Genomic DNA, 11,984 nt, shown 5'->3' with positions numbered 1-11,984 from the left:
TCTACAGATTTTCTGAATGCAAATCTGCACACCGATCTGACGGCGAATGTATTTTTGAATTTATCTCTTTTGTATCTTATTAATTTTGATGATTCTCACTCAGTTGATGGAACCTGAGCTGGAAAGTCTACCGAGCGCAGAAGTTGCGCCTAGCGATCGTTTCTGGACTACTGTGTTGGTAATTAAAAAAGAAAAAACTTTAATTTTTACAGAACATATAATTAATTGTATAATAATTTGCTTTATTCTGCAGACAACACTCAGTGGAGTCTCGGTGGAAGAATTGACAAGTGCAATAGCAAAATGCAAAGATCTGGTACTTCAAACAGCTCCCATGTCTGCTATAAGAAGAGAGCTGGTGCGCAGGTTGATCGAGCTACGTCAAAAATTGCACGAGCTTAAGGTATTTATGATCAATTGTAAGGGTTGCGTTTGCTTCTTCTTCCGCTTCTGCTTATTCTTTTTCTCATTCGTCAATTCTGATTTAATAATTCAGGATGGCTTAGCGCAAGATTCAAAATTCGACGCCGCTGTCATGGGGCATCAATTCAAAACGCCCAGTAGAACGATTTTAGAACGGCGATACTGTGAATTCTGCGGTGGCTTGATTTGGGCTTTTTTGCAGCCGTGGTATTTTTGTCGCCTCTGCGGTTTTTACGTTCACGTGAAATGTGTAAATTCAGTCAAGAGGCAGTGCGCCAGTTTGATAGTATTTATGACAGTCAACTTGGATTCTGGAATATATATGTTTCATTTTCGCTTAGGTAAACGAAAATCCAGTGTTCGAATTGGAAATTTGCCCAGAGCGTGGTTTAGCTATGCAAAATTTCCAGTGCGCTGACTGCAAAACGCAAGTGTCGATAGATTCTAGTACGTCAGATTGTAGATGATGAAGAAGATTTGATGAAAATAATCGAATCGATGCTTTATTATTTATTTTTTCTATAATTTCCCTCTCCTTTTCTCTCTCTCCTTTAAACTCGTGCTTTATTATATACAGTGTTTTATTATATTTAGGCTTGATGGTCGAAGCGAGTCAAACGGCACGCCTTTGTCATTATTCAGGTTTCTACTTTTGCAGTGTTTGTCATTGGAATGACGAAATGGTGATTCCAGCACGGGTTATTCATAATTGGGATTTCACCAAATATACGGTCCAAATAGTTGAACTCAGTTTTTCAAATTTTTCTTTTACTGTTTATTTTTTTAGGTTTCTCGTTCCAGCAGGCAGTTTTTACGACTTATGCAAAAACGACCAATTCTTCGTTTGGAAGCGATGAATCCGTGTTTGTTCAAAAATATACCTCAGTTGCAGAAAATTAAAGTATTGCATTGTATACAAAAAGAGGATGCATGCTGTGTGCTTTTTTTTGTGATTCATTATTTGCAAGTTTATACTTTATGAGTTGTTTTTTGTTTTTCTCTTAGAGTTTGCGTGGCCGGCTTCTTCTCATGAAACCATATGTAATGTATTGTCGAGAAGCGGCTAGTCAGTGTTTGATTACTCATCTGCGTCCATATGCTCATTTTATGGAAACACTGGATGTTTATTCCATCCGCGATCTTATTGACATCAATGAAACAGTGCTAGAACCTCGTTTAATGCAAGCGTTGGAAATTTTCGAAAAGCACATCAAAAATGAATGCAGCGTTAGAATTTGATTTTCAATTATGCATATATATATATATATATATATATATATATATATATGTATATTTGTATGCGTGTATGCAGTAATGAGAGTTGTGCTGTTATGATTTCAGATATGCCAGGGTAATGGTTACGTCTGTGAACTGTGCGACAACAGTGAAATTCTTTTTCCTTTTGATCGTTCAGTTGGCAAATGCGGTCAGTGTTCTTGGATATATCACAAGTAATAATTTTTTCGGCTTCATTATTTATTTTATTTCGATATTGATATTTTTTGTATACAATAAAACTAATTTATCAATACAGATCCTGCTTTGATAAAAACAACGGCATTTGTTCTCGTTGTTTGCGAATGTCCAGTCGAATGGCCATTCGTCTGCTGTCGAAAGATTCCAACACGCGACCAAGTTCAGATGTTATTTTGTGAAATCTTTATTAAAGCGATAATAGTTCGCACATTTGAAGAAATGCAGTCTGTCATTTCATTTCATTTCATTCCATTGTTTTGTCGAACTTGATCTTCAATTAAGGTATTCTTTAGATTAATTATCTGCGATTGAATGATTGATTGTATCGTGAATAATTTAAGCAGGCGCAGTTGTGCAAAACGCAGCCATTTACATTCAAAAAATTACCTACCGAAATCTAATAATACTCTACTGCTTTTAACAGTCATTATGATGGTTATTTCAATCATATCCTGGTGCTTAAATTTTATCAACTGAGCTTTTTATTGATAATTAATCTTTTATCTGTATAGTAAAGTTATGCATGATAATGTGAACAGATTTTTTCACTTTTAAATTGTAAAATTGGAAATGTTTAACAAAGTTTGATTTGATTTTTACGAATATGTTAAATTTATAATAGTAATAATTGCTGATGTACATGAGTTTTTTGTGCATCTACGGTAGCGTGCAAAATTTACCTGACTTATGTAATAAGTACTCGGTATTGGAAACAATAATGCATAATGGAAAAAATCCATGATTTTTAGCAATGAATAAATCGCTAAAATTAAATATGCTTTTTCGTTTTGTTTAGTTTGGCTACTCATTAAGGTAAAAATATTTTTTTGAACATTGTGTTCGTGTATTTGTTAAAAATTCTTTCAGGTTTGATGGTTGAAATTATTTACTCCTTTATTATTTTATATATGTATTGTTTTAGTATAATTGGAAATCGTTAAAGTCAGAGCGGAAATCATGTCACAGAAACTTTGGGGAAAATATTTCCTCGCAGCTTGCACCTGTTTTACGATATCTGCAATTCTAGGTGTACTATATTTGGAAAAGAGGGAAGAATCTCGTCGACGAATGGGCATATGGTTGAGTCTTCAATCAAAGAACGAAGATCAAATAACTAATTAATCATATGGCTGAGCCGAAATTACCATAAACACTGTTAACTCTTTCGAATGCAGTACTGTTGTAATTTGGTACAATTAATTAATTTAAGTTAAACATTTATCCCAACTGAAAAAACGATGATTAAAAAGTGAAAAGCAATTGAACACTGAAAAGAAATTTAAAAATACATTATTTTTTTAGAATTTTAGATGCGGAAAATAACGATAACTGAATAAGACAATCTCAATCGCTAGTGCAAAATTGTTCAAAAAATTTTTAATGTCGAACTTGAGTATCATTAATTAGATTAAGGTCACAGAATGACAACTTCTCAGATGCGTTTTTTCTTTGTTTACTAAATTTGTAATGATTCTGTTTTAATTCTTCGTTATTTTTTTACATATTCTACAGTTTTGAGAGCGTATTCCTGTTTTTGGTAAATTAAATGGGAATCTGAATTTTAACGCCGTTGATGTGAGCAGCAAGCAGTATGTGTAGTAATTTATTTATTGAATTATTTTAAATTCTTTTAGAATTATTTTACAGTTTAATTAATCAAAATATTTCATTTTGAGAAGGTGAAAATTGTTGTAAATTAAAATAGGTTTTATTATACCTACATTTTTCTTTACAGTATGAAATTTATCACTATGTAATTTCGTTAAGTTTCTGTTTTCTCTTATGACAAAGATTGCCGGCGATTTCAGTGCTGTTGAGTTAGGTATATAATGATCTTTTTCTCAATGAATGTTATCTTGTATTAATTTGTTTATTCAATGTGTAAAGTATTGTAAAATAGGATGTTGTCGTTAGATGAGCTATATCTATTTTTATTTTTTTAAGTGCTTTCTGACTCATTGCGTCCAGATTTTAAAATATTGTTTTTCATTCTAAATTCCGCTGTAATATAGTTAGTGGTTTTGAATCTTATATGAATATAGTATATATCTTTATAGTATGTGATAACTTTCAAATTGAAAGTTTGAAAATTTGCGTGATATTTTTTTCGTAAAAATGTTTGTTTTCTGCCTAATTTATATTGCTTTAACGGGTAATTTGAGGTAAAAGGTTTTTTTAATCTAATGTGAATAATACTAATTCTCTCTAGTGTTTGGTTTTTATTTCATTACATCATTTTGGTTGTAAGTGTTTGAGGTTCTCAATAGAGTGTAAATTGAAGTTTATTATCATTATGTTATTATTGGTAAAAATTTTCGTTTAATTTGCTAGTTGTTATTGAATTTTTGATAAGTAAAGATTAAGTATAATTTGAGAAAAGGTATAATGAAAGTTTTGGAAGTTATATTTAAAAATTTGGAATATTTTCTTCTTATACTGTTTGTATTTTTTGCTCTTATTATTTATTTATATGATTTATCTGCATCAATTTAGTCAGTGAAGATAAAAAATTAGATTTCATGATAAGCAAACGTTTACTGAGCAAAATCGAATGCTATCCGGATGTTGTTGAAGCGGCGCTTCAAGCTATCCCAACCCGACACCCGCAACGACAAAAGGCTGATGGTAGAAATCAAACTTCTGAAATTGGCCAGCGCTTGGCTATTCGATATAACAATGTCGACTGCATCACTTTGTATGAAGAACACTTGACGTGTTTGCTTCACGACAATTGGCTGAACGACGAAGTTGTCGACTTTTTTATGGTGTTGCTGTTGGAACTTTTGAATGATTATAAAAATTATGATTTTTGTTTTTTGCCAGCTTCATTCTTGGAATCGATAAAACGTGAAAGAGATCATTACGTTCTCAGACGTTTGAATGTTTTTGAAAAGAAGTTTGTTATTATACCAGTATGCCACAATTATCACTGGACTTTGGTAATTCTTTGTTATATGAATAATATGGCGGCAGCATTGAATGGTCGCGTTGACGCCGGTTGTTCACCGTTTATGCTCTACGTCGACTCTTTGCATTGGAGCATAAACAAGCGCATATTACAAGAACTGCGTCATTCCTTTTCTCGTGAGCTTGGTATTCGGTTAAATATGCCAGATATTAAGCTTGGCGACGATGAACTGCCCTACAAAATAGTTCGGGTTCCGAAGCAAAAAAATTTAAGCGACTGTGGGGTCTATTTGTTGCATTATACCGAGTGTTTTATCCGGTATGCTGTGCAAGAGTCGTTCAGTGTTCCCGAATTTCTTGACCATTCGTTGAAAGTTTTTGAGCTGAGTTCAGGAGTAGCAAAGCGAGAAAATTTGAAAAACACCATCCTAGTTTTGGCTCGTCATTTCAAACGCCCTGCCTGAAAGCACAGCTTTTCTTTGTTGGGTGCTTCTTTTCGGTTTGTTTTCTTCATTTTTTTATTTTGTTCGTTCAATACTGCTATTTGAATTCATTTGTGCTTTTTTTAAGCACGAGGAACGGAAGTTTGTTTTCATTTTTAATTCCTCTTACGATAAAATTCATTATAATACTGGATACGAATAAAAATTATTTTCATTTCAAATTGAATTTCTCATATTCATACTGTAAAACCGTTTAGCCCTATTTCAGTGTAATGAGCATCTTTACAATTTAAAAAGATAATACAATTTATGCAAGTGATACCAATTAAATTACTTTAAACTTCTCTCCATATTATAACCAAGCACACAGATTTCAGTTCACACTTTGCACAAAGCGAAATCAGTTATTTTTACAGTGCTCGGGTTTTTATTAAATAATCGCGTCCTTCAAGTGAAATAACCACATTTTTCTCTTCCAATTCATTCTCATCCGTTTAATCGTTGAGTTGATGTTTAATTTTTTTTCAAACAGAAAACCCATATAAAAATAATGTTTCACTTAAATTCTGCTAAATCACAATAAATATGTAATACCTGTATAATAATACACATGCTCAAGTTCGGTACTACAGTATGCGTAATGTGGAAGACATTTGTAATAAATTTTCAGATGCATTGCTTGATGGCGATTTTAACGTATTAAAAAAGTATTGAAATTATTTAATATTTGCAAAGCGGAATTTACTTCACAATAATTTGATTACTTGACGTACAATTTTTTTCTACAGTACCAAGTTGTAAATTTGTCCGAAAATGATGGCCACTAAAAGATAGAAGCGCAAGCATTTTACCTGCATCAGTATTTCCGCTTGCTCAGTGTGTTTTCTAACTCGACCAACTAACTGAGCATTTGAAGTACCAGATTGCGAACAAATAACAAGTATCGGTATGTTGGTTACGTTGTGTTGGCTAGCATTAGTGTTTATTAAAATTCACCTTTTTGCTTTTTCAGTCGAACTGTTTTCCATTTACATGTTTTTTTAATTATTCGTATTTCATTGTTTTACAAGACCGTTATTGTAAAATTTATATGTATTTATAAAATTATTAGTATATTGCGTTTTATATTTTAAGTGAAATACGTTTGATTTGATATTTTAACATAAGGCATGCTGTATTAGAATTGACTGTTTTAATTTCGTGAATTAATATTAAATCACTTGCACAATCAATCAGATTACAAGTATTGTATCTATGTAAAGTAAATTGTCGAGTATCGAAATGTTTTGTTATTTTTCAGATGGACTGTTCAGAAAGTCAAAATGGAAGTTTACGCACTCCGCATGATGTAGAAGTAATGCGGAAAAATTTGTGGAAAAAGTATTTTTATTCAAAGTTTTTTTTTTATAATTCGTGTTTTAAATTTTTTTTCATATTGAAAAAGTGCTCAGTGCTGTAGTGTTTTATTGAAGTTTATAAGTGAAAACTTTTTCTGCCCATTCTACAAGTGCACTTTTCTGCTTTAGGTTTAAGACTAAAATTAAAGAAATACCGGTGAAAAGTGAAGAAGTTGTTTTTCCCAATTGTTCTCATGAGTAAGTTGTTATGAGAGAAAGTTTAAAATTAGTTTAAAATTCATGGCGTTTTAATTTTATTTTAAGATTACTGGAAATTCAGTGGAATAGTGATAAAGTTTTCCAGAGAAAATTTTGCAGTCTGCTTCTTTTGAAGACTAAACAACAACTTACATTCAGTGGTTGTGTTGAATTTGGGTTATTGCTTGGTCACTGTCATGTTTTCGGTTTTGAATTGGAAGCTTCGATTCCTCCGAAATTTTACCAAGTATTTTCTTCTTATTACGGAAGTCCTTTGATTAGTTTCAACACAGGAAGGCGAACAGTTGAGCAAAGCAGAAGCAACACACGTCATTTTTTCCAATTCTGTAATGGAAATTTTTTGAAACCACTGTTCACAAAGGAAATTCGCAAAAGAATTCTCAGTGCGGCTGCAGTTTTGATCATAAGATGCGTTCAGTTACCTTTAGCATTGGGAACCAGCTTTGAACGGTTGAGCATGATTAAACCGCAGAATTGCGCAACAAACAACAACAATTCAACCATCTCTGAAAAGCACGCGCTTATCCCGGGAATTTTTTTGCTAACTAAGGAAGCTAAGTTGTTGCACGCGTTTTCTCTTACCAACGAAGAAACTGTATTGTTCGACCAAGCAGCATCACAGGCACGTCGATTTTCAAGATTAGAACGTTTAAGCATTTTGTTCTGCGGGCACATTGGTTCAGGGAAATCTACACGTATGAGATACTTTGCCAATCGTCTTCTTTCACTGTATATTTTGGTTTTTTGTTTTAATTTTAAACTTCAATTTTACAAATTCTGAATTGTTAAGAAAAGTGAAAACTTATTTGATGGATCTGGATCTTGGTCAAAGCGAAATGACACTTCCCGGTTGTATATCGTTGACAAAGTTGGACGAACCATTATACGGCGTGAATTTGAAACGAATGAATAAATGTGAAATGTAAGTTTGATGATGATGTTGATGACTGAACTTCTTTCTTGCAATGTTGCATTAATTGTAGTTGTTATTTTTACGGAGAAATTTCCCCATCCAACAGACCGGAAATTTACCTGCAGTTAATTAGCAGACTTTATGAAGAATACGTGAAAATTACAAAATACGGTGTACTGTTGATCAACTGCAACGGTTGGATAAGCGGTACAATTTGTTTTGCATATTTTTGTTGAACGTGAATTGAATTGGAATGAGTGTTTATTTTTTTTTATTTCAGGCCTAGGTTTGGACATATTGTTGAGAATTGTCGATTCATTGAAACCGAATGAAATATTTTTCTTTGAAAATTGCAACATTCAAATGGACGAAGCAGCCGCTAGCCGAGTGGCCAGGGTTGCTTTGGAGGAACGAAGGGAAATCCGTTTTGTTCGAACATCCCATTTGAGAGTCTTGTAAGCGAATGACAAGAATGAAATTGAAGAAATTTAAATATTCAACAATATTTGATAAAATGACGTTGTGTTCTATTATTTTCAGGCGAGCACTGGACAAGAAACTGCTCCGCTCGCATTATATTTGCAATTATTTTGCCCACAATTACAAAGAATGGGTTAATTTTTTTAACGCTCCAACTTCAAAACTTCAGTGGAAGAAATGCTTCATTGCTGTTGCACATGTTGATGTCGGTGGAAAATTTATAATGTGTTGGTTGAAGGCAAGTGGTGTGGTTGGCTTGTGTCATTTGAACGATCATAATGCTGAAGATCCCTGTGAACAGCACTACTGCAATGATGCATCTTTACCCGCAATTGCTCCGCCAGGATCAGTTCCATTGTGCCTTGGATTTGGTTCGTTGAATAGAATTTAATAATAATAATAATAATTGTTGAATTGGTAAAATTAATGTTGTTGGATAATAATACAACTTGTTGTTCAAACAGGTATAATTTCTTACGTCGACACGGACGACCAGACGATACATTTGAGAACACCGCTTTCATCGGAGCAGCTTGACAAAGTCAATTTCATCGTTTGTGGAGAATTGGAAATTCCTCAACAAATATTCAACTGCCAAGTAAGCGGACAAAAATTATCCTTAAAAAAGTTAAAGAAGAAAAAAAAATTTTTTTTCTTGTAGTCACTGTTGGTCAGTGATGATTCCAAACTGACGCGTAAGCGTAACGTTCAGTACATGGCTGATATATGGAGGCATTGGAAGATGAAAACCAAACACAAAAGGCGTTACGCCTACTGAATGAAGTTCGAAAAATTGTTCTTTATTCTGGCAAAACTGTTTGCTGGGAAAAAGCAAATCCAAATAAATTTTCCTTACGAACAAAATTATAAATATTGAAATGCTCAGAGCGGATTTTAATAATTTCAGCTAGCCACTTTGGTACACCGAAAATTTGTTGATAAGAAAGTATTCTTCCTATGAATAAGGGCTTTTACTTCTAATTTGTAATTTTCATAGCAACTGAACATTACAAAACTGCGCAAAACCAATCCGGACCAGATTTGGTCAACTGGCTAACTACAATTGTAAAACAAGCAATGTGAGTGATTTATTATAAGCAACAGCAAAACATCCGAGGTAGAAACTTTTAGCTAACATTTTCAGTGGTCAAATGATCAAATCGGAGCAGTATCTTTATTCATTTATTAATTTGATCGATTTATTAAAGCTGGTTGACTCTTCATTATTCAGAAATGATGTGTTTCATTTCAAAATTGATGTTTTAGAATATCAGTATCAAATACAAGCAATTTTATTCGTTGAAATTGGTTGATACATCATAGCGAAGCGAATGTCAAACGAGCTTCAGCTGGATAATGCTGCCCTTCAACTTCCAAATAGGAAAAGCTACGATTATGGTAGAGATTTGTTGATGTCAAATGGAAATTATTATATTTAAAAAGACTAATTATTTTTGGATCTATTGAAGAAATTTGTTGAAGAACAGGTAACGGAGACTGAACTACCCTGTCAGCTTTAAAGGTTGTGTTTTTTTGTTTCCAATTCAAGCTGAACCGTTTGTTTCAAATGAAATCAGTTAAAGCCATTTGCTTCTGTGCATACTTGTATTGAAATGTAAGTATAAATTATCAGTTCATGCTCTGCCATAGGTACTGCACAATTTAATTAGACCGAAAACGATACGCGCTCATAGTTTTTATTCTGCTTATTACGCAAATTTTTTAAACATCGTCTGAAGATGACATTTTCAAACTAATTAGCTTGCTTTGCTTAACGTTTCATTGCAAATTGCTCTCATTCATTACTTTCGTACTTTCCTATTGTTGCATTACGGAACGACCGTATAGTTTTTATTGAAAAATATCGAATATTTCCATTACTTGGCAGCATCTTTTTCACTGTAGATACTTATTTCTTCTACTCAACATTCTGCCATTCACTTGCTTTTCATATTTGCGTGTAGAATTTGCAAATTTGGATAGTCTGAAAAATCTGAATGTTGAGAAATCAACTTTCCAATAAATGGTAAATCAGCTTAATTATAGTATTCACCATTGGCAGTTATAATATTTATTCATTCACTTAACTCATACTCACTCCATCATTTACTTTCTTTCGCTCCATATGTAATTATACTTTTTCAAAACTATATATAATCGTTTCTGACAAATCATTTCCATTAGATACTCTCATTCAGTTGATTGATGTTCATGATTGCTTTCTGTTAGAGATGTGTACAACTTCTTTGTCTTACATTTAATTTACTTCAAAAAACACGAAAAATTATTCTCTGATTCACAGACAAAGGTTCTATAATTCGTGTGACTTTTCAAGTTGCAAAGTTGCATCTAAAAATGAGTGTTGTCCTTAATTATCAATACAAAAGAGCAAAAATAATTTGCATAGAAGATCAACTTTCCTCGTGTCATCATTTACAGTCGAAGTGATTACAGCTTGATCTCTGTAATAAAGAAATATTATTTGCACTAAAAAACTAAGCAAGCAATTTCTAATAACAAGCGAAAAATAAAAACATTTTCCTTTACTATATTTCATGTTTTGTAAGTGATTAACTGTAAAATTTCAGCACTCGTAAAGTGCATTGATGAAGTTTCTATAATAATCATAATAATGATAAAGTCATAAGAGTCGCATTAAATGAAATTTTCGTATTGAATAAAAGAAGCAGTTCTTTCAGAAGACAAGTGTACCTGTGTACTGTAATTAAAAAGGAAATTGAGTAAAATTTCAAATACAGTATATCCAGAAAAAGCATATTCTGAAAAAATGTAATTTTATTTTCGTGAAACTATCTTAAAAAATACACTGCTCACAGAGTAAAAGTGAAAAAGATTGATGATCATTAGTCACATAAAAAACATTACTAATTTGGACGTGGCACTACAAAGTAAGTAACATTTCACAACATTATGAGCAACACTGTAATAAAATTAATACTTTTTATCACAATAAATTAAAGTTTATGAATTCCATGTAGATTTATTTTAAATGTTTAAATTTATAACAGCAATAGCAAATATCAAATGAATCGGGTAATTGATATTTTAATGTTTACACAACAAGGGTAAGTTTCTTTAGAGCATTTAAATTTTAATATTCATAACCTTTATTCATATTTCAATATATTGTAGCATTCCCTACTGACATAATGGAAAAGAAGATTATATAAATTTCCATAGAGAAAGCATAAATAAGTATTTTTTTAATTTATTCTTTAGATTATTTGAACAACGTTGAACAGTGCAAATCAATACTTTTTTCAGACAATCGCTAACTTTCTTTAAGCTGCATTTTTAGCTTCTTCACTAACTCACCAAGAGATTTTCATCCACAGAATTCGATATAGAGCACTCCATTATACAAATAATGATCGTCACAAAGGTGCCTTATCATCAAGTGGTAGCGTCGTAAAATATTCTCTGAATTAACTATGGCGTCAAAAATTAGTTTAAAGGTAATTTAAAGTAATTCTGTTTTCTACTTGTGTTAGTTATCTTCAAAAACTGTGCACACTTATTTTGTAAACGTTATCTTTTGATTAAAAATTTAATGTAATTATTATATTTGAAAATTCAGTTTTCAATTTATTGTAACTTTCACTATGTGATAAAGTGCGACTATTTGTTATTTAGCATTTAACATTATTGCAGATATGAACAATGGAGAAAAAAGAATTTTAAACGCCTTCTACACGGAACAGAAGA

The 11,984-nt window shown here is 32.1% G+C and overlaps 3 protein-coding genes across 3 annotated transcripts; all 3 read left to right on the top strand.

Annotated features, from left to right (window-relative positions):
* The first annotated feature begins 88 nt into the window (after nt 1–88).
* On the top strand, nt 89–2,300 carry Tsp_10942 (differentially expressed in FDCP 8 protein). Its single transcript, XM_003380917.1, has 10 exons — nt 89–178; nt 254–403; nt 497–709; nt 765–870; nt 1,018–1,121; nt 1,211–1,324; nt 1,429–1,650; nt 1,765–1,874; nt 1,958–2,066; nt 2,241–2,300. The coding sequence occupies exons 1-10, from the start codon at nt 89–91 to the stop codon at nt 2,298–2,300; spliced, it is 1,278 nt and encodes a 425-aa protein (XP_003380965.1).
* A 2,118-nt stretch (nt 2,301–4,418) lies between these two features.
* Tsp_10941 (putative Ulp1 protease family, C- catalytic domain protein) lies at nt 4,419–5,270 on the top strand. The gene has a single exon (XM_003380916.1). It carries the CDS (start codon nt 4,419–4,421, stop codon nt 5,268–5,270), a length of 852 nt encoding a protein of 283 aa, XP_003380964.1.
* Nucleotides 5,271–6,549: 1,279 nt separating this feature from the next.
* Tsp_10940 (nucleolar protein 9) lies at nt 6,550–9,036 on the top strand. The gene is made up of 8 exons (XM_003380915.1): nt 6,550–6,629; nt 6,911–7,594; nt 7,656–7,787; nt 7,849–7,973; nt 8,059–8,233; nt 8,319–8,629; nt 8,723–8,856; nt 8,920–9,036. The coding sequence occupies exons 1-8, from the start codon at nt 6,550–6,552 to the stop codon at nt 9,034–9,036; spliced, it is 1,758 nt and encodes a 585-aa protein (XP_003380963.1).
* The last annotated feature ends 2,948 nt before the right edge of the window (nt 9,037–11,984 follow it).

This window comes from Trichinella spiralis (genome assembly GCF_000181795.1).
Source record: "Trichinella spiralis strain ISS 195 chromosome Unknown Scfld2, whole genome shotgun sequence".
Lineage (NCBI taxonomy): Eukaryota > Metazoa > Nematoda > Enoplea > Trichinellida > Trichinellidae > Trichinella > Trichinella spiralis.
The sequence above is the reverse complement of the archived record's forward strand: the minus strand, read 5'-3'. Positions and strand labels throughout refer to the sequence as shown.